This window comes from Amphiprion ocellaris, chromosome 17 (genome assembly GCF_022539595.1).
Source record: "Amphiprion ocellaris isolate individual 3 ecotype Okinawa chromosome 17, ASM2253959v1, whole genome shotgun sequence".
NCBI lineage: Eukaryota > Metazoa > Chordata > Actinopteri > Pomacentridae > Amphiprion > Amphiprion ocellaris.
This window is the reverse complement of record NC_072782.1, coordinates 162,811-187,450: the sequence shown is the minus strand read 5'-3', so window position 1 is coordinate 187,450 and position 24,640 is coordinate 162,811. Positions and strand designations below refer to the sequence as shown.

Below are 24,640 nucleotides of genomic sequence, written 5' to 3'. Positions count from 1 at the left end.
CAAAAGTATTTGGGTCATAGAAACACAGAAAGATGTCCAGGGTTAGACTAACTCATCTGTCTGTGTCTCTGTGGTTAACCTAGAACTCATAGGTTAGGGTTAGGTTTAGGTTTAGGGTTAGTCAGGGTTAGGTTTAGGGTTAACCCTAGAGACAGTAAATCATCTTTCCTTTAAGATCTGCCATTAGAGCCCTCAGCTTTGCCTAACAGGTGGAAAGAGCTGCATGTATTCACGTCATGTTTAAGTTTTTATACCATTACATCTTTTACAAATTCACTGATTGAGACACAGCTCTTATTTTTTATCTGTTGTTTGAAACGAGTTGTTTGTGAGGGTTAGTAACCCTGATATATGCACAGGAATGATGCTAATTTCTCAGTCAGTCCTCTTTCAAACGTTTTTATTATTTTTTATTAATTTCCAGATCAAATTTGAGGTTTATTCGAGACGTTTCAGAGAAATACTACATATTTCTGCCACTGGGGTGAGGTTAAAGAGACCCGGAAGCCCCTGACAGCCGACGTTCAGGACAAATAAAACAAACTACACTTCCTGGTGTTACCATGAAAAGCGTCCGCCGCGCCTTTCCGCCGGGCTGCACGTTGCAGTTCCTATCTGTCCCCATATAATCTGGTTTACCCTGAGTCCCAATGAAGGTGAACGGGTCACCTGGTTCTCTGTTTACCTGAGACACCTGTACCGCTGCTGGTAGCACACACATCCCGCCCTCAGACCGACAGAGGACGACGGTCCGGCCGCTACAAGGTCAGTGGAACCCGTGGAGCTAGCCGGTGCTAACTTCCTAACCGTCCCCTACAGGATCAGGATCTGGTTCTGGTTGTTAGCTACCTGTTCTGCCTGAACTTACTAACCGTCCCCTACATGATCTGGTCCAGGTTCTGGTTCCTCTCGGTCGTCAGCTAACTGTTCTGTTCTACCTGTCCGTGTCCAGCATCGTACTCTGTGTTTATTAATTTACTAGAAGTTTCCGTCCAGTTTCCAGCTTTAATATCTCGACAGCAGGAGTCCCTTACAGACAGTCTGGGTTTATTGTCTACCTGAATGTTACCTGTGCTGCTGATTAATAAATTATCTATCTATCTAACCCTCACCTTTAGGATGAAGGGCCTCCCCATGGTGTCTCTGCTGCTGTGGATGTTTTTCTGTCTATCTGACTGTTACCTGTCCTAACTCTAACCCTATCTATCAGGATGAAGGGCCTCCCCGTGCTGTCCCTGCTGCTCTGGATGAGCTCCGTGTTCTTTGTGGGCCTCTACCTGTTCGTGGGCGGCTTCCTGCTGGTGAGGCTGGAGGTGAACCGGACCAGCGGCTGTGAGGACGTCCTCCATCCTGGCCAGGATCCAGTGGACTTCTGCTGGGCTCGGCCTCGGTTCCGCCGGGCGGTGCTGCTCATCATCGACGCCCTGAAGATCGACTTCGCCCGGTTCGATCCCAACAACACGACACCTCGACCATACCAGAATAAGCTCCCCGTGCTGCAGGAGACGGCCTCCTCCAGGCCTCTCCAGAGCCGCCTGTATCCCTTCAGGGCCGACCCCCCAACCACCACCATGCAGAGGATCAAGGGCTTCACCACCGGATCCCTGCCCACCTTCGTGGATGTGGGGAATAACTTTGCATCCAGCGCCATCCTGGAGGACAACTTGATCCACCAGCTGGGGAAAGAGGGTGAGATGTTCCACGTATATCTGTCATATACACACGTGGACGAAGTTGTTGGTACCCCTCGGTTAATGAAAGAAAAACCCACAATGGTCACAGAAATAATTTGAATCTGACAAAAATAATAATAAATAAAAATTCTATGAAAATTAACCAATGAAAATCAGACATTGCTTTTGAACCATGGTTCAACTGAATTATTTTAAAACATAAACTCATGGAACAGGCCTGGACAAAAATGATGGTACCCTAGAAAAGACTGAAAATAATGTGACCATAGGGACATGTTCAATCAAGGTGTGTCCTCTAATTAGCATCACAGGTGTCTACAAACTTATAATCAGTCAGTCGGCCTATTTATAGGGTTACAGTAGTCACTGTGCTGTTTGGTGACATGGTGTGTACCACACTAAACATGGACCAGAGGAAGCCAAGGAGAGAGTTGTCTCAGGAGATTAGAAAGAAAGTTATAGACCAGCATGTTAAAGGTAAAGGCTAGAAGACCATCTCCAAGCAGCTTGATGTTCCTGTGACTACAGCTGCACATATTATTCAGACATTTAAGATCCATGGGACTGTAGCCAACCTCCCTGGATGTGGCCTCAGGAGGAAAACTGATGACAAATGGAAGAGACGGATAATAGGAATGGAAACAAAAGAGCCCAGAACAACCTCTAAAGACATTAAAGGTGAACTCCAAGGTCAAGCTACATCAGTGTCAGATCACACCATCCGTCATTGTTTGAACCAAAGTGGACTTCATGGGAGACGACCAAGGAGGACACCATTGTTGAAAACAAATCCTAAAAAAGCCAGACTGGAATTTACCAAACTGCATGTTGACAAACCACAAAGCTTCTGGGAGAATGTCCTATGGACAGACCAGACAAAACTGGAACTTTCTGACACATCAGCTCTATGTTCACAGATACAGAAATGAAGCATATGAAGAAAAGAACACTGTCCTACTGTGGAACATGGAGGAGGTTCTGTTATGTTCTGGGGCTGCTTTGCTGCATCTGGTACAGGGTGTCTGGAATCTGTGCAGGTACAATGAAATCCCATGACTATCAAGGTATTCTAGAGAGAAATGTGCTGCCCAGTGTCAGAAAGCTTGGTCTCAGTCGCAGGTCATGGGTCTTTCAACAGGATAATGAGCCAAAACACACAGCTAAAAACAGCCAAGAATGGCTAAGAGGAAAACATTGGACTATTCTGAAGTGACCTCTATGAGCCCTGATCTAAATCCTATTGAACATCTGTGGAAGGAGCTGAAACATGGCATCTGGAGAAGGAACCCTTCAAACCTGAGACAACTGGAGCAGTCTGCTGATGAGGAGTGGACCAGAATACCTGCTGAGAGGTGCAGAAGTCTCACTGACAGTTACACAAATGGTTTGATTGCAGTGATTGCCTCAAAAGGTTGTGCAACAAAATATTAAGTTAAGGGTACCATCATTTTTATCCATTCATGAGTTTATTTTTTAAAATAATTCTGTTGACCCACAGTTCAAAAGTAATGTCTGATTTCCATTGGTTAATTTTCATAGAATTTTTATTTATTATTACTTTTGTCAGATTCAAATTATTTCTGTGACCATTGTGGGTTTTTCTTTCATTAACCGAGGGGTACCAACAATTTTGTCCACGTGTGTATATATACATGTAAATATGATGAGAATGTGTTCAACAAATGTCTGCTTTTCTTCATGTGTGATGAAGGTAAACGGGTGGTGTTTATGGGCGACGACACCTGGGAGAATCTTTTCCCCAAGAAGTTCCACCGCTCTCTGCCCTTCCCTTCTTTCAATGTGAAGGATCTGCACACCGTGGATAACGGGATCCTGCAGCACCTCTACAACACGAGTACGGATTTACTAAAAGTATATCTGATGACATCACTAGTATGGATTTAATGTATATCTATTTATATCTGATGACATCACTGGTATGGATTTAATGTATATCTGTTTATATCTGATGACAGCACTAGTATGGATTTAATTTATATGTGATGTACGACCAGAGCTTTCATTTGAACTAGAACCCGAATAAAAGAGACAGACTCTAATATTTATTAAGTCCAGTGTCAGAAATGGATTTTGACAAACTGTTTATCAGCTTCATGTAAACATGACATGACTGGACGTCTCCTCAGCTGGTGAATGTTCTCTGCTCCATATGCTGCAGAGGCTGTAGTCAGAGACTCTGTTGGACAGCCTATAGGATGACAGGATCTAACCCTAACCCTGTAGGATAATACCATTTAATTATACTAAATACCTTTTCTACATTATGGTCTGTAAAAACAACAACAAACCTTTTTATAATGGAGCATATTAGATCATATGTATGCACAGACACTAATATATCTGTAACAGGCCTTTATCAGCCCCAGTAACCCCCAGTGTACTGATTGGGTTCTACTTTGAACATATTTTATGTTCTGGCTTCTAGCAGTGAGCTGTGTAAGACCACTACTATGACATATCTGTCTTTGGGTGTATTTTTGACAATATTTGATTTAATTTCCCTACAAAGACAAACACAGATGAGAGCAGAGAAAGATTACAATCACAAAGTTTAAGGCAAGAAACGGATAGACAGCAGGTTGGTTACTCTTTTTTTAAAGATAGCTGTGAAAAAGTTATCTAAATCCAAATCCAAATTATCTAAATCTTCTTGTTCTTCCTCAACATTGAGCTCAAATGGACAGAACCTTAGAGGAGTCTTCATACAACTGGTATGTTGGAATGGATTTACAACTAGAAGAAGCTTGTTCAGTCCAAGGTTTAGTTAGTGTTTCAGAAACTGTCAGACAGTAACACATATCTGGAGATACAGGAGGAGTATTTCAGGACTTTTTGAACACTCTGGTTGTGCTTCTGTTGTGCTTTGCTTCATATCTCTCTCTGCTGGTTCTAACAGTAATAGGTGATGACTGGGATGTCCTGGTGGCTCATTTCCTGGGAGTGGATCACTGTGGTCACAGGTTTGGACCCGACCACCCGGCCATGGCTGACAAGCTCACCCAGATGGATGGAGTAATCAGGTCAGACCGTAGGACATTCCTCTGCTGGATGGTTCACCTGTAGAGCTCTAGATGTGTCTCCTATTAACAGTGACAGTAAGATGCTGACCCAGACACTCACTGAAAGTTAGAAATATGATGTTCACTCACAGACTGTAGAAAGGTGACACCAAAGAACATTTATTAAGGCACTGCTGGTCAGAACACAGAAACGGCCTTTAAAATCAGCAGGTATCAATGTGAGAACTGATAGATTTTTGTAGAAAAAGTGAGTTTAAAGCCCGATTAGTGTATATATTTGATCTGTCTAAACACTGAGGTCCTCCTCCAGGTCAGTGATGGACCGTCTGCAGAACGACACCCTCCTGGTGGTGATGGGAGATCACGGCATGACGGACTCTGGAGATCACGGTGGAGAGAGTCAGAAAGAGACGGATGCTGCTATCTTCCTCTACAGTCCTTCCCCCATCTTTCCTGGACCCCCGACACAGGTGGTTAGAATGGATTTCTCTTTAATGACTCCTTCAGTTAAAACCAGTTTATTACATTATGGTGTTTTTTCTATGCTGGAAAACATTTGATTAGAGAGATCAGCACCATGGCTGAGGATTTCCACCTGCTCCTATAGAGGTGTTCTGCTGCTATAGAGGTGTTCTGCTGCTATAGAGATGTTCTGCTTCTATAGAAATGTTCTGCTGCTATAAAGATGTTCTGCTCCTATAGAAATGTTCTGCTGCTATAGAAATGTTCTGCTGCTATACAGATGTTCTGCTGCTATAAAGATGTTCTGCTCCTATAGAAATGTTCTGCTGCTATAGAAATGTTCTGCTGCTATACAGATGTTCTGCTGCTATAAAGATGTTCTGCTCCTATAGAAATGTTCTGCTGCTATAGAAATGTTCTGCTGCTATACAGATGTTCTGCTGCTATACAGATGTTCTGCTCCTTTAGAGATGTTCTGCTGCTATAGAGATGTTCTGCTTCTATAGAGATGTTCTGCTGCTATAAAGATGTTCTGCTCCTATAGAAATGTTCTGCTCCTATAGAAATGTTCTGCTGCTATAGAGATGTTCTGCTTCTATAGAGATGTTCTGCTGCTATAAAGATGTTCTGCTCCTATAGAGATGTTCTGCTGCTATAGAAATGTTCTGCTGCTATACAGATGTTCTGCTGCTATAGAGGTGTTCTGCTGCTATACAGATGTTCTGCTGCTATAGAAATGTTCTGCTGCTATAGAAATGTTCTGCTGCTATAGAAATGTTCTGCTGCTATAGAGGTGTTCTGCTGGTACTCAGCAGTCACATACGTTCAGGATTTGTGGGGTGTTTTAGCTGGTGCTAAGTAAATAATCTATTAAATGTCAGCTTTACATGACAGAAATATACAGACTAATCTAATGTTTTCTTGTTTCCCCAGAATGAACCAGATGTGGTTCCTCAGACCGACCTGGTTCCCACCCTGGCTCTACTGCTGGGGGTTCCCATCCCCTACAGCAGCGTGGGCCAGGTTCTCCTGCCGTTATTTCCTCCTCATGGGCAGACAGAAGGTGCAGTTAGAGGTCTCAGCCAGCTGGAGGCACTGTGGATCAATGCTAAACAGGTCCTCTGCTCATTTAGGAGCTGTTAGATCGGTGTTCTAATGTTTCTTACATCCTGCAGCGTGTTCAGTAACTGTCTGTCTCTCTGAAGGTCAACCGTTTCCTGGAGACCTACTCTGGCATGGCCAAAGACATCCCACCAGAGAGCCTCCTCCAGCTGAAAGACCAGTTTTCCCGCCTCTCCTCTGAGTACCTCAGCTCGGTTGGAGAAGGTCGGTCCCCCTCCCAGCAGCTGGCCTCCTCTCTGCAGGCCTACCTGACCTCCGTCAGAGACACCTGCCGATCCACCTGGGCCCAGTTCAACCCCCTGAAGATGGCAGCGGGACTGTCCATCCTGGCGTTGGCCTGCCTGATGTGTTTCCTGCTGTCTGAGCTGTCTGTGGTTCTGGTCAGGGAGGACGACGGTGGGCTGAAGGTCCTGGTTGTGGCGGCGCTAGCAGCAGGAGTTGGAGTGGCTGCTGCTCAGCTGCTCTCACAGGGCTACATGGAGCTGACCTGGTGTCTGGCAGCTGGAGCCTTCAGCTCTGAGCTTCTCTTCTTCTGGAGAGCTCGTCGACTCGGCAGCCCCGCCGTGTCCAAGAACGGGACTAAAGGTCCTAAGAGCGGCGGCTGGCTGACCCCCCGGCGCCTCCTCATCCCTCCTCTGCTGGTGCCTCTGCTCCGCTGTGCCTCCCTGCTCTCTGACAGCTACGTGATCGCTGAAGGTCGGGTGGTGACCTTCCTGCTCTTCTCTCTGGCCCTCTACATTCCCGTCCATCTCAACTGGGATGGCCTTCTTCTGCCTCCCAGCCACGACCCTCTGAAGTCTGCAGGCCTGCTGCCTTCTCCGGCCTTGTCTCCGTCCACTGTGAGGAAGGAAAGCAGCGTCCTCCTGAGCTGCCTGGGCCTCTTGGTGGGCAGCCTCTACCTGTCCCTGTCCTTCCACGGCTGTCGAGAAGAGCAGGGCTCCTGTCAGCCGTCGGCCTTCCTGTCTCCTCTGTCCCGGTTCCAGGACAGCCAGCTGAAGAACATCCACTATGTCCTCTCTGTGGTCTCCCTGGGCCTGTGGACGTATCTGCTGAGACGTTGTCTCTGCCACTACGGTAATCTGAACTCGTCCGGTGGGGCGGTGTTCACGGCTCGCTGGGTGCTGCCCCTGCTGTCGGTGTGCCTGGGGCTGCACTGGGCCGTTAGTGCCACTCCAGAGGACAGCTTCAGGAATCTGGGCGAGCTGATCCGCCTGGCTCAGCTAGCCCTCCCCAGGGCCGCCTTCTGCCTCCTGGGCCTGGGGCTGGCCCTGATCTGGCTGGACCCCCTCACCGTGTTTGTGAAGACCAGGGCAGCGGCTTCATCCAGGAGCTCCTCTCTGCCCCCTCCCCGCTACCGGGCCAGCACCGGCATCAGCCCCCAGGCCGAGCTGCACCACCTCATCCCCCAGATCTACCAGCGCATGCGCCGGTCTCTGGACGACGGAGAGTTGAGCGGGGGCGGCGAGGCGGGTGGCAGACCCATGGTGGAGGCCTATGGGCTGGGCAGCGTCTACTCCGCCCCACTGCTGCTGTTCTGGGGTCTGCTGGGCGTCGGGCTGCTGCTGCTGCATCCGGAGGGCATGGCGCTGGCCTTCCTCCTGCTGCTGCTGGAGATGGGAGCTCTGCTGCACATCCACGCCTCCTCCTCCACCCTGAGGGGTCTGCATGGAGCCTGTTCTGGTCAGACTCACAGCTTCTGTTCATGACTGTCTTCTTTAATAACAGCTGTTCCTCTGCTCACCTCTCTCTGCTCTCCTCAGGTGGTTTCACCGTTCCCTGGACTCCAGTTGTCCTCTGGTCTCTGGCTGCCACCCAGTTCTTCCACGCCACCGGCCACCTGCCCACCTTCCCCTCCATCCAGTGGGGCGCTGCCTTCGTGGGATTCCCTGACGGACACACAGGAACTGTCCTGCCGGCCTCCCTGGTCACCCTCAACACCTTTGCCTCACATATCCTGTTCGCAGGTACTTCTAGAAATACAGACTGTTGGATCCTTTAGGGAAACTAGACTTCTGCAAATGAAATCAGATTCAGCTGGAAAAAAAGGATGTTACAATAAAAATATTCCCAATATGCAATAAGGAACAGAAAAATATCTTTACACCAGACAGAACTGTAATTAAAATATGCAGAATAAGATGATATTCCAGATGTTAGTTTGAAAACAATTTTCAGTTTTCTTAAATAGTTAAATCTGATCACCAAAAAAGGAATAAATCCCAAATGTATGGCAGATATTAAAGCATATTATTAGGATTATTACTGCTGATAGTAAACCTGATTAAACAGGTTTATTATGCTGTTAGTCAGCAGTTATTTATTTCCATTTAAGAATAAACTCAGAACTTTATATCATAAAGGAGAAATATAGAAACCCACAGCAAAGAAAAGTCAAATGAAGGGACTGACTGTCGTCTGTGTTTAAATGAGTTTCTAACTCTGATTTTATTGCTATTATTATTTATCTATTCCTTTTATTTTATTTGTGTCCCGTCTCTGGTGTCTCCAGTGGGCTGTCTGTGATTTTCTAACTTTGATTTATTTGTCTCTTGGTGTCTCCAGTGGGCTGTCCGTTGCTGCTGTTCTGGCCTCTGGTGTGTGAAGTCCGAGGAGGAAGAGGAGGACGAGGCTGTGGGGAGGAAGGAGAAGACGCTGTGATGGAGATGAGGCTGAGAGAAAACCCTCAACAGTTCAGCTCTGCTCTTCTCCAGCTGTCAACACGCTACCTCTTTATTCACGGAACACAGGTTTGTCCACATATGTGTTCTTAAATCATCATGGCATCATTAAACTATGATGTTTACCAGAGTACCTGTGAGATTTTAGCCTAATATGTGAAATATTTTCTGAGATATAACCTGAAACACCTGTTGACCCACTTTGAGCTCCTCTTTCTGAGCCTCAGTTTAAATGAAAGTTTGGCAGGAACTATTAGCGATTAAAGCCTCATATTTCCACTCATATTTATCTTCATGTCATTGATCAGATTCTACAATATTAGACAAGCACATCAAATAGTCTCTGATTATGGTTAAAGTTAAATACCAAAGCTTCATCCAGCAGAGTCTAGCTTTGGTCAAGGGTTAGGGTTAGGACCAACTTTATTTCCCATGAATCACAAAGCAGGAGAGAATCCATTTGACTGTTAATCAGGTTCCACTCAGGTCATGAATGAGAATAAATGTTCCACTAAAATATGGCTCACAGAAGTCCAACAGGTATCTGCTGAGCAAGTGGAGGCTCCTACTAGAAGAATCCACCAGCAGATCCATGTTTCTGATGTCCTCCTAATGATCTACTGCAGGGAAATGAAGCTGAACTACAGCAGAATTCTTCTCCAGACGTCGCTTTGTATCTCCAGAGTGGCTCAGAAAACAGAAATAAGCCCATATTTATGAAAACACCTCATTTATCAACATGTTTCTGTGGAATAACTTTTCATACCTGGTCTATCCGTTACCAACATTTAACAGATAATTTATTCCTTTTCTGATCAAGTATTTCAAAGTTTTCTGAATGTTTTTTGTCATATTATTGCAGTTTCAGATCACTGGTTTCCTTCTGTTTTATCAGGTTTAGTTCATGTGAGCTCAGAGATTATTATTTCATATTTATAGCTTTATAAATACTCATATTTTATGCTTTAAAGTGTTCAGGCAGTTCAGAGATGATTGAAGATCTGAGATGGAAAAACCCATCCATGAATCCCATAATAAGCATCCTAAAGCTCGTAGTTCAGATCATGTTTGGACTGAGATCTTTTCTCACTCAGTTCAGTTTCTATTTTACCTTCTTTTCCTGTCATGTCTTTGGTTCTGTTTCTGAGTTCATATCAGTATCTTATCCCTTCTCTCTGTTGTCTCCAGGTCTTTGCTTCCGTCTGTGCAGCTGCTATCCTCAGGAGACACCTAATGGTGTGGAAGGTTTTCGCACCCAAGTAAGTGCCTGAATGGATTTCCAGCTCACACCAGCTCCCTGACAGTAAAGGCTTTAGAGGATATGGACGGAGGAAACTGCCAACCACTAACTCTGTTCTGATTGTTCAGTAAATGTACATTAGTGATGATAGCATTCAGTGTTTTTCTACTCTAACAGGCTCATATTTGCATGTAGGATTTCTAGATTTTCTTTGTGTCATGCTTTTTGTACTGATAATTCATTTGCAAACTAAAACAAACGTTTTTTTCCTAACAGTTTAAATTGTAAAATTGTGTTTTGGAGCTGAATGTTCTGGTTGTAGTTGTGGTGTGGGTAGATTCTGATTGTTTTCTGTAGCTGCTGTTGGCGCACAGATGATTGAAGATGATGAATTTCTGGTTCCAATGAAAGGAGTGATGTTAGATGAAGGTTGAACTTGTTTGGAATTGTTCAAACATCCACATCTCCTCTGTTTTGTGCCTCCAGGTTAATGTTTGAGGCCTCGGGGTTCCTGGTGAGCAGCATTTTCCTGCTGATCGGGGTCTCGTTGGTGCTGAGAGTGGACCTGTCCGTGGGCCGCTGGTTTCAGAGACTCATCCCAGAATCATCCAGGTAGCGACGGCTGCTTTTCCAGCCGAGTCCACCAGAGCTCACTGTGCCGCAGAGGATCAGATGTGGAGGGAACTGGAGAGGATTCTAGTGATGTGGATCCAACCAACATGTGAGGCTGCCTCTGACTCTGAGGGCCACGCTGGGATTCTGACTCTGAGGGACTTCAGGACGTCTGAACGTTGGGACTTTTTCTAGTGTTTCTGATTAAAGCGCCTCATAGATCACTGGGGTCAGAGAGAAAACAGCAGATTCTGAATGTTTTCCTGCACTGATAGATGAAGCAGTCTGTCTAGCAGGAGATTCATAGAGTCTAAAAGCTTCACTAAACACACAGTTTACAGTCTACTGGCCTGTTCCAGCTGGTTAAAACCTCAGCATTTAAATAAATCTGGCCTTTAATGTTTTCTACCTGAGGCTGCAGGACATTCATCATGTCTTCTTTCTAATGCAGGACTTTAAAACTCTGAGTTTATCCGACGACTGAACCGACTATAACCTGATAAAAGCAGCTATAAAATACAGAAATCTGACCTTCAAGTTTCCACGTTAATGAGAAAATGAAGATTTGGTGTCTTATTGTTGATCTGAATCTGTTGATCTGAGGCGTTTGGAGCTTCCTGAGGATCATCTGCTGCAGGTCTTCTCCATCTGCTGAATCCATCCAAGTGCTTTACAGCGTCTTCATGTGTCTGCTGAAGGAACTGTTGGGTTTTTTGTATGGTTTTTATGTTGAAATGACCTCTAAATCTGGTTACTGCCAATTCATAACACTGTGTCATTATTAATGTTCTTTCATTTTTCTAACACATGCTTCTAATTAACATTAAATCACTGATGTTTTCTAATTAGACTTCTACACCAGAACAGGTGCCTAGCTTTAACAATGCCTTTTTCTGTCATTAAGTTACCAGGATCATTAAATCGTCCAGAAACGCCGTCAGACAATTTATTAAAGATCAGTTGTTGTTCTGCAGCTGAAGCTAATCAGCTAAGACGTTATGGCAGTGAATCCTCAGCTCGTAAAAGAGCGACAGCTGCCGCTCCGTCAGCCCGACTGAATGATGACGTTAGTTTTTCTGTTTTCAAAGTGTTTAATATATGAATAACCGGTTAATTAAAATGATTTTACATTCTGTGACAAATGGAATAAAACTTTTCTACTCGACATCTTGGTCTGAAAGTACTATAAATATTCACATTAGCCTGTGTTTATTTGTGATTATTATTTTTGATTTATTTGTGATTCTGATTCTGTGATTATTTACTGTTTTAGTGGAAACTGTTTATACGGTGCATAAAAGCAGCTCTGAATGTTGTTTTCTTCATTGAGTGAGGCCCTGATGTAGGAGATGTTGACGTTTTACTGCCCATCAGTTGAGGTGCTTCATTCATTATTCACCACCGCTTTCCACATTTCCACTTCCCATAACTCTTAAGTTGTTGAAAGTCCCACTTTTTCTTCCTTATGAATTTTCCTGTTGTCCATCAGCTGGTCTTTAAAGGTAAAACGTGATAAAACTCATCCTACTTCGATAAAACACTATGCAGGAAATCAGCTCAGATCTTTTCCACTTCCTGTAAATTCATGTTTTCTTGTCAGTTCAACTTAAAATGTCTGGTTTATATTGTCAGACCACTTCAGAACTTAAAAACAAGTTCTTAAAATGTAAAATTACAAGTTCACTCAACTGAATAAATTGAGTAGTTGAAGTTGATTTGTGTTTTTAATTACAATTAAAATTAAGTTATGGTTGTTTCTTTTTATATTGAAAAAAAACAGATAAAACAGAATTTATAATTTAGCTCCCTGTAAATCTGAGCAGTTTCATGGTTTTAAAAATGTTTTTAACAACTCAGAGTGAAGTTCTCAACAAAAACTCTTTAAACTTAGAAAATGTAAAATGAAAGAAGACTAGTTGGTCTATCTCAATATCTGCAGTTTATTGAACTTATTTTCTGAAGTTCAGCTGATTTTACTCACTAGTTTTATACTTGAATCACTCATAAGATAATCTGGAAATAATTACTGAACAAAGGTGCAGTTAACCCTCATTTTAAGGTATTATGGACCTTATGTCTCTGATCAACTTCACATCATTTATAGTGGTGATTTTTCTGGAGTTATAATCTCATATTTCAACAGATCAGACTTCGTCTACCCAGAGGTCAGTACCGATCCACTCAGATTCACATTTAGATTAATCTAGATTAAAAACATACAAGACAAACTATTTTAATCACATTTTCCAGATGTTTTTAGGTAAAATGTGTCTCTTGTCATAAATACATTCCTCATTTGTCAACTCTTCTTTTTCTCCATACTGGGTCTGGCTGAATCTCCTCATATTAGATTCTCCTCTTATAAAGTGCAGCTGAAAGGGAATTAAGCCCTTTATGACTTCATTAAACTGCATGAGTGACTCAGGAATTACTCAAGCAGTAAGAAGACCTCCGGCTCAGCTCATGTAGCTGACAGCAACGGAAAAAGAAAAAGAAATGAAACTAAAGAGACATATTTTAAATCAAAACAAGGTTAGAACCAAGCCATTGTTACGGACACACAGCTTTTATACACTACAGATACTGGATGGATATGTTCTGAACATCTTCCTCCCTGCAGCTGAAACTTCTGGAAAGACCTTTTTTCTGTCTTCTAATCATCAGTGGGAACTTGCTGGGGTCAGGGGAGGTCAGCGTTCTGCAGGATGGACGTTGGTGGGAAACTTTTAATGAGTGTTTGCTGATAAACTGAAGTCTCCTATCTTTTATTTAATCTATTAAACTTCATGAATTTACCACAGCAGAATTTAAATAAGCCTGTTATCAGTCCTGGCAGGTATCATGTGTGTTGGAAGTTTGAACCAGAGCATCAATCAGATACTAGAATGTGAAGAGTAGCTGTGATTATGACCACAGCTTCATTTATTTATTTATGTACTTCATTTTTATTTATTTATTTATTGATTCAGGCTGTGCTTCAGTTGTTGTGATCCTGGCAGCGACACAGTCATTTATACTGAGCACAACACACACTGCATGTGTTCGTGTGTGTAGCAGTGTGTGTTACAGTGTGTGTAGCAGTGTGCTTTTGTGTTGTGGTGAAGCCTCTGTTCTTGAACTCCTAGAAATAAGCACACGACTAACATTATAAATGACTAACATTATAAATAATATGACTAATATTAGAAATAATATGACTAACATTAGAAACAATATGACTAATGTGGTACCCAGGACTATTTGATGGTAAAAAGAAGACACCCCCCCAACAACTTTTCCTTTTATTAATGTTTTAACTTGTATTTTTATTGTTCATACTGTGTGGCACTTACCTTTATTGTGAAGTTGTTTCTGGTGCTATACCTATTTGCACCAGAAGATGGCAGTAGTGGCGCATGAGAAAGGCTGACTTCCCAAAACAGCTCAGTTCAAACGGAAGCTGTATTAGAAGGAGTCACTACAGAGAAGCCATTGCTTGAAAAGCTGTCGTTTCTGTGTTTACAGGTGAGTGAAGTGCACGAGCATTATATAGGGCACATTATAAGGGTTTTTTTTGTAAGTTCATGTTAACATTTTAGTCACCTAGTTTGTACTTTGTAATGATTCTGCACATTAGAAGTTACCGCTAACTGCTGCTAGCATAAATGCTAACAGTATTAGCTTCTCTCGTTGTCGGGGCAGTGTAAAGACGTTTGGATATTTTACTGTTTGTAATTGTGCTTTTACATGGTCCAGTATGTTTAGAATTGTTCAACCACTTGTCCATGGGTTCAGATAATAAGTATTTGAATAAGCCAAGTTCATTGTTATTGTGAATATTTTTTCCTTTTTTTTGGATAAAATACGTAACAGTGACTGTAGAAACAGCTATATGATTACTACAGTAGTAGTCTAGGTAGTATAAAGGCAATAAAAACAGTTCAAACGGAAGCTGTAATAGAAGGAGTCACTACACAGAAGCCATTGCTTGAAAAGCTGTCATTTCTGTGATTACAGAATAAAGTCATCCTGTTACACAAACGTCCGCATGCCTTTGTCTTCATGTGTGTAACACTAACATTAGAAATAATATGACTAACATTATAAATAATATGACTAACATTAGAAATAATATGACCAACATCAGAAATAATATGACTAGCTGTCACGGCCCCTTCCCCGGTCCCTGCATTTGCCCCCACTTGACCTCCCGTGACCTCCTCTTCCCTTCCTCTCCCTCCTACATTGCTCTCCCTCTTTATTTCTGCTTTTCCTTGATCTTCCCTCTCTGCACTCTGCTCTCCACTGTGCTGCTCTTTGCAGCAGCTGCAACTAAACTACAATCAGTCTCAGCTTCATCAGCAGAACTCCAGGCAGCTGGGGTGCAGCACACCTGTCCCTCATCCTCAGCAGTAAAAGCTGGCTCCTCACTCCACTCCCTGCCAGATTGTAGCTTCAGCTCCTACAGTCAGTTTGATCCCTGCAGTTGTTGCTCCTGTGCTTCTTGTGCTCTTTCACTAACATCTTTCCGCTGTTTGCAGTCACCCGCTGACCGTGCTGCATCCCTGCCTCTGGACCCCCTGCCTTGCCCAGGATTACCCTGACCCCCTATCTGGATTCCCCCCAGCTCTGTCCTCCTGCCACCTTTCAGACTCTCCCCAGCTTGTCTCTGGATTCCCCCCAGCCTCACTCAGTGGACCAGCTCCCCCCTGGACATTCTTCAGACCACCACAGCTGCTCTCCGCTGCCCACTCACACCACCGATGCTGCGCCCCTGGACCGTCAGTGTCCAGGAGCCTGTCCACCCCTCACCCAGCCCCGTTAGTGAGTCTTAGTTAGTTTAATCCTCTTTAGTTTATTCCTGGCTTTCGTTATTAGTGATTTTGCCCTTAGTTAGACTCACCATCCTCTTTAGTTCCTTGTATCTCAACTTTTGTGTTAATAAATTCATTGATTGGTTTACCTGATCCTGCTGTGGTCTGTGTGTTCTCTGCTTGGGTTAACCACTACCCGTGACAATAACATTAGAAATAATACGACAATCATTAGAAATAATGCGACTATCATTAGAATAATATGACTATCATTAGAATAATGCGACTGAACAGTCAAGTTCAGTCACATTTGTCTTTACTGTCTGGTATCCAACACAGCGTTCAGCAGCTTCCAGACAAACACAGAAGTAGAGGAGGAAACCTGAGGAGAAGATAAGGGCTGAAGATATAATGAACATATCCTCATGGTATCTAAAGGTTCTACACTGTTCTTATGAGGAACATCCAGTGAAAGAACTTCAGTGAAACATGCTGATGAAGTTTGTGTAGTAAATAAGTCAGTGATAATAAATGGAGCTGCTCCTTTATCTGCTATAAGATTAACACAACCTATGGTCACGAGCTTTGGGTAGTGACTGAAAGAACAAGATCGCGGGTACAAGCGGCTGAAATGAGTTTCCTCCGCAGGGTGGCTGGGCTCTCCCTTAGAGATAGGGTGAGAAGCTCGGCCATCCGGGAGGATCTCAGAGTAGAGCCGCTGCTCCTCCGCGTAGAGAGGAGCCAGATGAGGTGGCTCGGGCATCTAATTAGGATGCCCCCCGGACGCCTCCCCGGTGAGGTGTTTAGGGCACGTCCCACTGGGAGGAGACCCCGGGGAAGACCCAGGACACGCTGGAGAGACTATGTCTCCCAGCTGGCCTGGGAACGCCTTGGGGTCCCCCGGGAGGAGCTAGATGATGTGGCCGGGGAGAGGGAGGTCTGGGCTTCCCTTCTAAAGCTGCTGCCCCCGCGACCCGACCCGGACCAGCGGTAGAAGATGGATGGATGGATGGATGGATGGATGGATGGATGGACAAAGGAATATAGAGGAAGGTCAGTTAAAGCTGCTCTAGTAAATATTTCAGATTAACAATGGACCAGATGAGATGTTGAAGGTGTTTCTGGTAGTGGCAAACTGAGAATAATCCGCCAGTCCTTTGGTCCTGGTTTCTACAGAGACTACAAAGGCTTTTCAGAATCTTTAGCTGATTGTTTTGGTACTTTAGTGCTTTGGTTCATTCTTATTACGTCTACCAGTTTGGTTTCAGCAACAAGAAGCTGTGTTCAGTAAAAAGCTCTGATAAACCTTGTGTTTTCTACAGAACCAAAGGGATGAACTATGAGAGATGGCTTTCCATTAACCTGCTAGGTCACCATGGTAACTCATGCTGGACAGTTAGCCTGTTGTGAAGGAGTTTTTATTCAGAGTTTTGGTATTCTGGGCTGTAAAAAGCATCATCCTTTCACCACTTCTTTTCCTGACAGTCAGTAATATATGCAGCCCTGTCAATAACTTCACAGTTCCAATAAATGAACTTTATGCATCGTGTAGCAACAGAAACCTGCAATAATTCAGCTGGTGATGCAGAAAATGCATAAACATGTTTTAATGCTTGGTCCTGATTGGTCCCTTTTACAGCGATAATGTCATGATCCCAGCTCCAGTCCCTGTTCCTCTCCTTCATTCTCCCTCCTGGTCTCTCCTTCTTCCTCCTGTTTACTCTGTATCTGTCTGTCTGTTCTGACCTGTCTGTCCCTCTGTCTGTCTGTCTGTCTTCTGTTCTGACCTGTCTGTCCCTCTGTCTGTCTGTCTGTCTGTCTGTCTGTCTGTCTGTCTGTCTGTCTTCTGTTCTGACCTGTCTGTCCCTCTGTCTGTCTGTCTGTCTGTCTTCTGTTCTGACCTGTCTGTCCCTCTGTCTGTCTGTCTGTCTGTCTGTTCTGACCTGTCTGTCTGTCCCTCTGTCTGTCTGTCTGTCTGTCTTCTGTTCTGACCTGTCTGTCCCTCTGTCTGTCTGTCTGTCTGTCTGTCTGTCTGTCTGTCTGTCTTCTGTTCTGACCTGTCTGTCCCTCTGTCTGTCTGTCTGTCTGTCTTCTGTTCTGACCTGTCTGTCCCTCTGTCTGTCTGTCTCTCTGTTCTGACCTGTCTGTCTGTCCCTCTGTCTGTCTGTCTGTCTTCTGTTCTGACCTGTCTGTCCCTCTGTCTGTCCCTCTGTCTGTCTGTCTGTCTGTCTGTCTGTCTGTCTGTCTGTCTGTCTGTCTGTCTTCTGTTCTGACCTGTCTGTCCCTCTGTCTGTTCTGACCTGTCTGTCTGTCTTCTGTTCTGACCTGTCTGTCCCTCTGTCTGTTCTGACCTGTCTGTCCCTCTGTCTCCCTCTGTCTGTCTGTCTGTTCTGACCTGTCTGTCCCTCTGTCTCCCTCTGTCTGTCTGTGTTGACCTGTCTGTCCCTCTGTCTGTTCTGACCTGTCTGTCTGTCTTCTGTTCTGACCTGTCTGTCCCTCTGTCTGTTCTGACCTGTCTGTCCCTCTGTCTCCCTCTGTCTGTCTGTCTGTTCTGACCTGTCTGTCCCTCTGTCTCCCTCTGTCTGTCTGTGTTGACCTGTCTGTCCCTCTGTCTGTTCTGACCTGTCTGTCTGTCTTCTGTTCTGACCTGTCTGTCCCTCTGTCTGTTCTGACCTGTCTGTCACCTCTCTCCCTCTTGTCTCTCTCATCCCTGTGTCTTGCTCTCCCTGCTTCACCTGTCTGCACTCAGCTGATTACTGCAGGTGACACTCGTTGCAGTAATCAGCTCACCTGCCCACAATCTCACCTGCTCACTATTTAAGCCTTGTTCATTCACATACTCTCTGCTGGATCATAGACTCACATCCCTTCAAAGACTCTGTTCCCACATGGACTCAGTTCTTCTCCCGGATTCTCGCCAGCCGTGCTTCCGTCTCCAGCCTATTGTTCCTGTCTCGTTTCCGTCTGCCCCTGGATTTCCTTAGCCTGTTCCCCATTCGTCTCAGTCTCACCCCCTTGTAGTGAGAATTTTTGTAGTGAGTTTGGTTTTGGTTTTCCCTCTTAATCCAGTGTCCCTTTTGTGTAGTAACGCTTGTTTTAATAAAGCACTTCCCGTTATTCCTCCTGTGTCCCTGTTTCTGTCTGCACCTGGGTTCTCTGACCTCCACGTAACAGATAATCCTGCAGCTGGTCAGACAAAGACGAGACGACTGATTAGTCTGTTGGTATTTATTATAGAGAATATTCAATAATATTACTTCACTTTGTTTTGGACAAAAACTAAATGTATTTTTAAGTATCCTTAATTATGGGATGGTGTCAGGTCTGATGTATTTAAATGAATCAGACTGAACTAACCTCATACTTGGAATAAGAGTTAAGAGTCACTGAGTGGGAAAATGAATGCTAACAATTTTCTACCAGCATTCCTCTCTTACTTTCACCAGAATTCAATCTTTTATCCATCATAGCTCTCCATAACAAACTGTCCTGTTTAGTGCAGAAAATGAGTCAAATAAGACCTCAAATACCATTTTATAGGAGAACGCAGCGATCCTCAGGAAAGAACCCTGACCCTGTATATGTTATCTCTCATTGCAGTTTTAGGTTTTTATCTGACACAAAGAAAGCCTGGATTTGTCAAACTGCTTCTGATAAATTCTCATATGGAGACCAGAAATAGAGCTGGAATTACAGAGAATAGTGGATCTACATTCATCAAAATGTGGATTCTGGACCTGTAGTTTAGATTTTATATTAAATTTAGCTTCCTGCTTGGTCTGCTGCCTCCAAGTGGCCAAAAAAATCCAACAGCACGAGATAATGCAGCTTTAAGATATGTTTTGCTGGTGCTTCCATAGATTCCAAAAGGAAGTGAAAGCTGGAGATCCGAGGCTGGAGTTGGGATCCAGTGTAGCTCTGATGTTACAGATGGACAGAAAGACGATAAACCCAAGATAAAACCCGTGATCTAGATTGAGTATTTGACACACAAGGCCTGCTGCTGACTGCTGCCTGAAAACAAACAAACGCATTGAAGCATCAGAGGAAACGTCAGTGACAGCTGTCAGCTTTCTGGGGAAGGAGTTTGACATGTTCCCACCTCTCCAGTCACTCATTCTGCTGTTGTTTTAGTTTTCTAGTAGAAGTCTGTATCTCTGTATGAGGACAGTATGTTTGTCATGCACACATCCACGCTTCTGTGTAAACTTATTGTCCCAGAAAAATGATATAATCCTGAAAATAGAGGAAAGAAAAGCAAAACCAAAACATTTCTGCCACGTTTCAGTCGATGCTTGAAGGCGTCTGAAGTGTGAAAGAAGTTTTGGCTGCGATAAGATAGCGATCACATCCATTATTTTATTTGTTTTTGTGGGATATTAAAGAGGATTTCACTGGTGCTTTTAAAGGCTGGAAAAGGTTTCCGTGTCTCTGAGAGACCTCATCTCGCCTCATGTCTGTGCCCTATTTTTTAAAGTTCACCGAGCTGAAGAGAACATCCGCTAAACAAGTGGAGATGATTTTCCTCCACCATCAGAGCTGAGAATAGGGACTGGATCAGACGCTGGAATCACAGTGATCTGGTGGTTTTAGATCGATTCCCTGGAGAACAAAAGGTGGAAAACTGAGGCCCAGCAGCAGCAATATGGACTCCCTCCTAATATACCAGCATGGTGCACAGACTGGGTTCACTGGAGGCCAGATCAGAACAAACTGGGTTCACTGGAGGCCAGATTAGTGTCACAGATGTCATCTCAGAAAGTAAGTACACCTGTTTGACACAATTTCTTCAGCAAACGAAGTTTTTAATGCTTTTTTGAAAATAATTTGAGTTTAAACTTTGCTAAAAGCCCATATCCAGCTGGTTTTCCCAGTTTTCTTTTCTCCTTGGCTGATATCACAGCACTTCCACCTTAAAACAGAACCTAGTGTTTGACACCGCTGACTCAGAACACTCCCAGGATCTGCCTGATTCTCACACCTCAGATAGAAGTATTGAGCTGTCTGCTTGCTTCCCTCAGGGCGTACAGAAGTGACTAAATTTGGACGAGCTTTAAACTGGAATTCCAATAAAGCTGGCTGAGGTTTGGTGGAGATAAACGGTCTTCTGTGCGTTAAGTCGGTGCTGATCTCTCAGTCTGTTGTGTGTTGTGTTGTGTTTAGGAATATTAATAATATTAATAATATTAATAATAACAATAATAATAATAATAATAATAATAATAATAATAATAATAATAATAATAATAATAATAATAATAATAATAATAATAATAATGGAGGGCTGCACAGTGGTGTAGTGGTTAGCACTTTCGCCTTGCAGCAAGAAGATCTCTGGTTCGCGTCCCGGCTTTCCCGGGATCTTTCTGCATGGAGTTTGCATGTTCTCCCTGTGCATGCGTGGGTTTTCTCCGGGTACTCCGGCTTCCTCCCACAGTCCAAAAATATGCTGAGGTTAATTGATCATTCTAAATTGCCCGTAGGTGTGAATGTGAGAGTGATTGTTTGTCTCTGTATGTAGCCCTGTGACAGACTGGTGACCTGTCTAGGGTGTCCCCTGCCTTCACCTGAGTCAGCTGGGATAGACTCCAGCCCCCCCCATGACCCTAGTGAGGATTAAGCTGTGTATAGATAATGGATGGATGGATGGATAATAATGGATTAGATTTATATAGCGCTTTTCTAGACACTCAAAGCGCGTACAATGAATCCATCACTCATTCACTCACACATTCTCACTCTGATGGTGGTAAACTACATTAGTAGCCACAGCTGCCCTGGGGCAGACTGACGGAAGCGTGGCTGACAATCCGCCCCTCCGACCACCACCAACATTCACACACCAGTGTGAGTAGCAGCACTAGAGGCCAGGTGGGAAAAGTGTCTTAAAGGACACAACAGCACATGACTAGGACAGAGCAGGAACCGAACTGCCAACCCTTCGATCATTGGACGACCCGCTCTACCACCTGAGCCACAGCCGCCCCCAATATTAGAGTTAAAAAACAATGCATATAGCTTGAAATATCTGAAGAGATGTATGCTTTCTGCTTTTCTGTATCGGCTCAGGAGCCAACATGTCATGATTCACAGGCAGAGAGTTAAAAGCAAAGTTCATGTGGTCAAGAAACGAGGTCTGTGAAAGGGCAGGCAGTCAGAGCAAGTCCAAAGGAGCAGAAATAAAAGAGACAAAAACCACAAAAAACAGCAGGCAAAGGGATGAAAATACATCAGAGATTCACAACAAATGATAAAAAGAGCTGCAGCTGTGGGTAGACTGGTAGAGCCCACTAAAGATTTGGATTTAGGAGCAGATTTAAAACCTCGTTTTTGAGTCTCTCAATCCTGAAAACGTTCCTCTTGTTGAGCCCAGTTTCATTTCACATGACGAAGAAAGAATGATGATGCCGCCTGTATGCCCTGATTTAATGGGTTTAAACTATTTCAACAGTTTTAATTGGATCAGCCTGTGGTTAACAACTTTGGCTCCTTTAACCATCTGAAATGAGTGGAATGGTGGATCAGAGGATAAGGTTACATCTCAGAAGGACATAGACTCTGCTTGCAGAGGATGATGTCCACGTTTGCTTGAAAGGGATGCGATTAGATTACTGAGTTTGAGTCTCACTGATGAAGGCTTATTGACCGTATGAATGGACCACATTACAGCCGTGCTCTTCTTGGATGTACTCTTAGTTCCCTTAGTTGTAACTGAGTGGACAGGTCAGACTCAGTGTCTCTAGAGCTGAAGGTAGGAGCGAGAAGAGATATGTTTCTTTACAGGCAGACTTTCCTGCTGTTGCTACGCTTTCTTACACCAGAAAAGTTTGAACAAAACAACATAAAAACACCTATCAGCCTTAATGTGATCACAATGATTCATGATGTCATCCAGGTGTTTGTCGCTGGGTTCCATGATCAGTTTTAATCAATAACATTGGGACCAGTGTTTAATAGCTATATACACTATATTGCGAAAAGTATTGGCTCAACCATCCAAATAATCAGAATCAGGTGTTCCAATCACTTCCATGTCCACAGGTGTATAAAATCCAGCATCTAGGCTGCAGACTGCTTTTACAAACATTTGTGAAAGAATGAGTCGCTCTCAGGAGCATCTCACTGCATCTCACTGCATCTCCAGCCAGCAGTCTGCTGGCTGCAGCAGTTGGTGACAGCTGCACTAATCATCTCACCTGTTCTCAGTCTCACTAATTGGACCCTGATAATAGAGAAGAAGCCGGAACCTGTAGACCTTCAGACCTCAGTTCCTTGGATTCAGGTGGAGCTATGAAGACCTCTTGTGCTTATTATGCTGAAAGAATTGGAAATCCCATCAAATCTTTTAGTTTTTTCATTGAAAATTATATTTATTTTAGAGCAGTTTTAAACTACAAACTTTGGTTATGTTTTAATCTTTGTGTCCTGCTGCAGAAAACACCGTTAGCCTCACTTTTCCTCTCCACTAGAAGAACTCAAATATAAAAGTGAGAGAAACGATTGTGTCCCCAAATCTTTCTATTTTCAACAATATTTTTGCATTTTTTATTTATTAAATTCTAATTTTCACATATTTCAGAAGTCATTGAGCAAAAACCAACCAACAAAAAAAAAAAAAAAAACTGTTTCTCACTCAGCTACAAGTTTTAGAATTTTCTATATTTGACGATCTACCTATCAAGCTAGCAACAAGAAAAGTCCCGAGCCGACGTCGAAGAAGACGTGCCATGAAAGAAAAGCAGTTAGGAGGCGATGGCATCTGTAAAATAAACACGTAAATATGAATTACAAATGAAAGAAATTACATGTGAAACTCTGGGGTTACTGCTTTATCCACAGCTGCCAGGTAGTCTGACCAGTTAGTCTCAGCTGTTCCTCCTGCTTCTCTGGGGAAATTTCTTTTCTTCTGGCTGTGGACTCACATGCAGACACACAAAGCAAACTGCAGATGTCTGTCCAAACCCCACACTGGTGCTCATAAAGCAGTAAAACAGACCCCGTTCACTGATTTAGATATGACAAACTATTAGATGAGAACTGTTAATGCTCAGCGGGATTACTTATATCGATAGAGGTCTGTTTTCTACTTATTATAACAGGAGAGGTGGTTTACAGCTAACACCTGCCCACAGCTGTAAAACCATCAGGAAAAATGACCTCACATGCTCCCAAGATTCTAACAAACAGGCAGCAGAAGTGATTTAATGAGGTTTAAACTGTAGAAATGGATTCCTCGAAGCAAGGTTCAAATATTTAGGGCCCATTTCTTTCCCACCTGGACGCCTGGGCTTGAGAGGCTGACCTGATGACGCTCATTAATTTCAGACAGAGTAGTCTTTTCTGGCAGCCATCTCCAGCATGTGGCTGAAGGGTCCCTTAAATTCAGTTTTCAAATCCCGATTGAAAGGTTATCTGAGTCAAATATCAACAAGTGAAATTCACAGCAGTTTTCAGGGTGCAGATGTGACGATGCCTTCTGCTTGACGGCGTTTAATACTAATATGCTGATGTTCAAAAGTTACTGCAGAATGCTAATGATTTCCAATCAGCTAAATTACATCTGATGGGAAGGCTATTAGTTTGGGAGGAAATTATTGGACAAACAAAACCTTTTAACTCGATGATGGTATCAGAGGAATCACAAAATAGTTATAATTACTTTTTGAATCGAAGCAATAAAATTCATGGTAATTCATGCAGTAGCTGCTGAATTTACGCTCCGATAGTCACACTTTCAGTTAATGACAACTGAGGTTTGGGTGAAGATGACTCTTCAGGGGATCCCAGAAGTCTGTAGGATTCATCTACTGGTCACCAGACGTCTGTAGGATTCATCTACTGGTCACCAGAAGTCTGTAGGATTCATCTACTGGTCACCAGAAGTCTGCAGGATTCATCTACTGGTCCCCAGAAGTCTGTAGGATTCATCTACTGGTCACCAGAAGTCTGTAGGATTCATCTACTGGTCACCAGACGTCTGTAGGATTCATCTACTGGT

The 24,640-nt window shown here is 43.7% G+C and overlaps 1 protein-coding gene across 1 annotated transcript; it reads left to right on the top strand.

Annotated features, from left to right (window-relative positions):
• The first annotated feature begins 571 nt into the window (after positions 1–571).
• pigo (phosphatidylinositol glycan anchor biosynthesis, class O) lies at positions 572–12,014 on the top strand. Its single transcript, XM_023277775.3, has 11 exons — positions 572–765; positions 1,211–1,689; positions 3,406–3,549; positions 4,612–4,735; positions 5,046–5,205; positions 6,131–6,313; positions 6,403–7,999; positions 8,080–8,283; positions 8,882–9,066; positions 10,186–10,256; positions 10,724–12,014. Exons 2-11 carry the CDS (start codon positions 1,212–1,214, stop codon positions 10,851–10,853), a joined length of 3,276 nt encoding a protein of 1,091 aa, XP_023133543.2. The 5' UTR covers positions 572–765; position 1,211; the 3' UTR covers positions 10,854–12,014.
• The last annotated feature ends 12,626 nt before the right edge of the window (positions 12,015–24,640 follow it).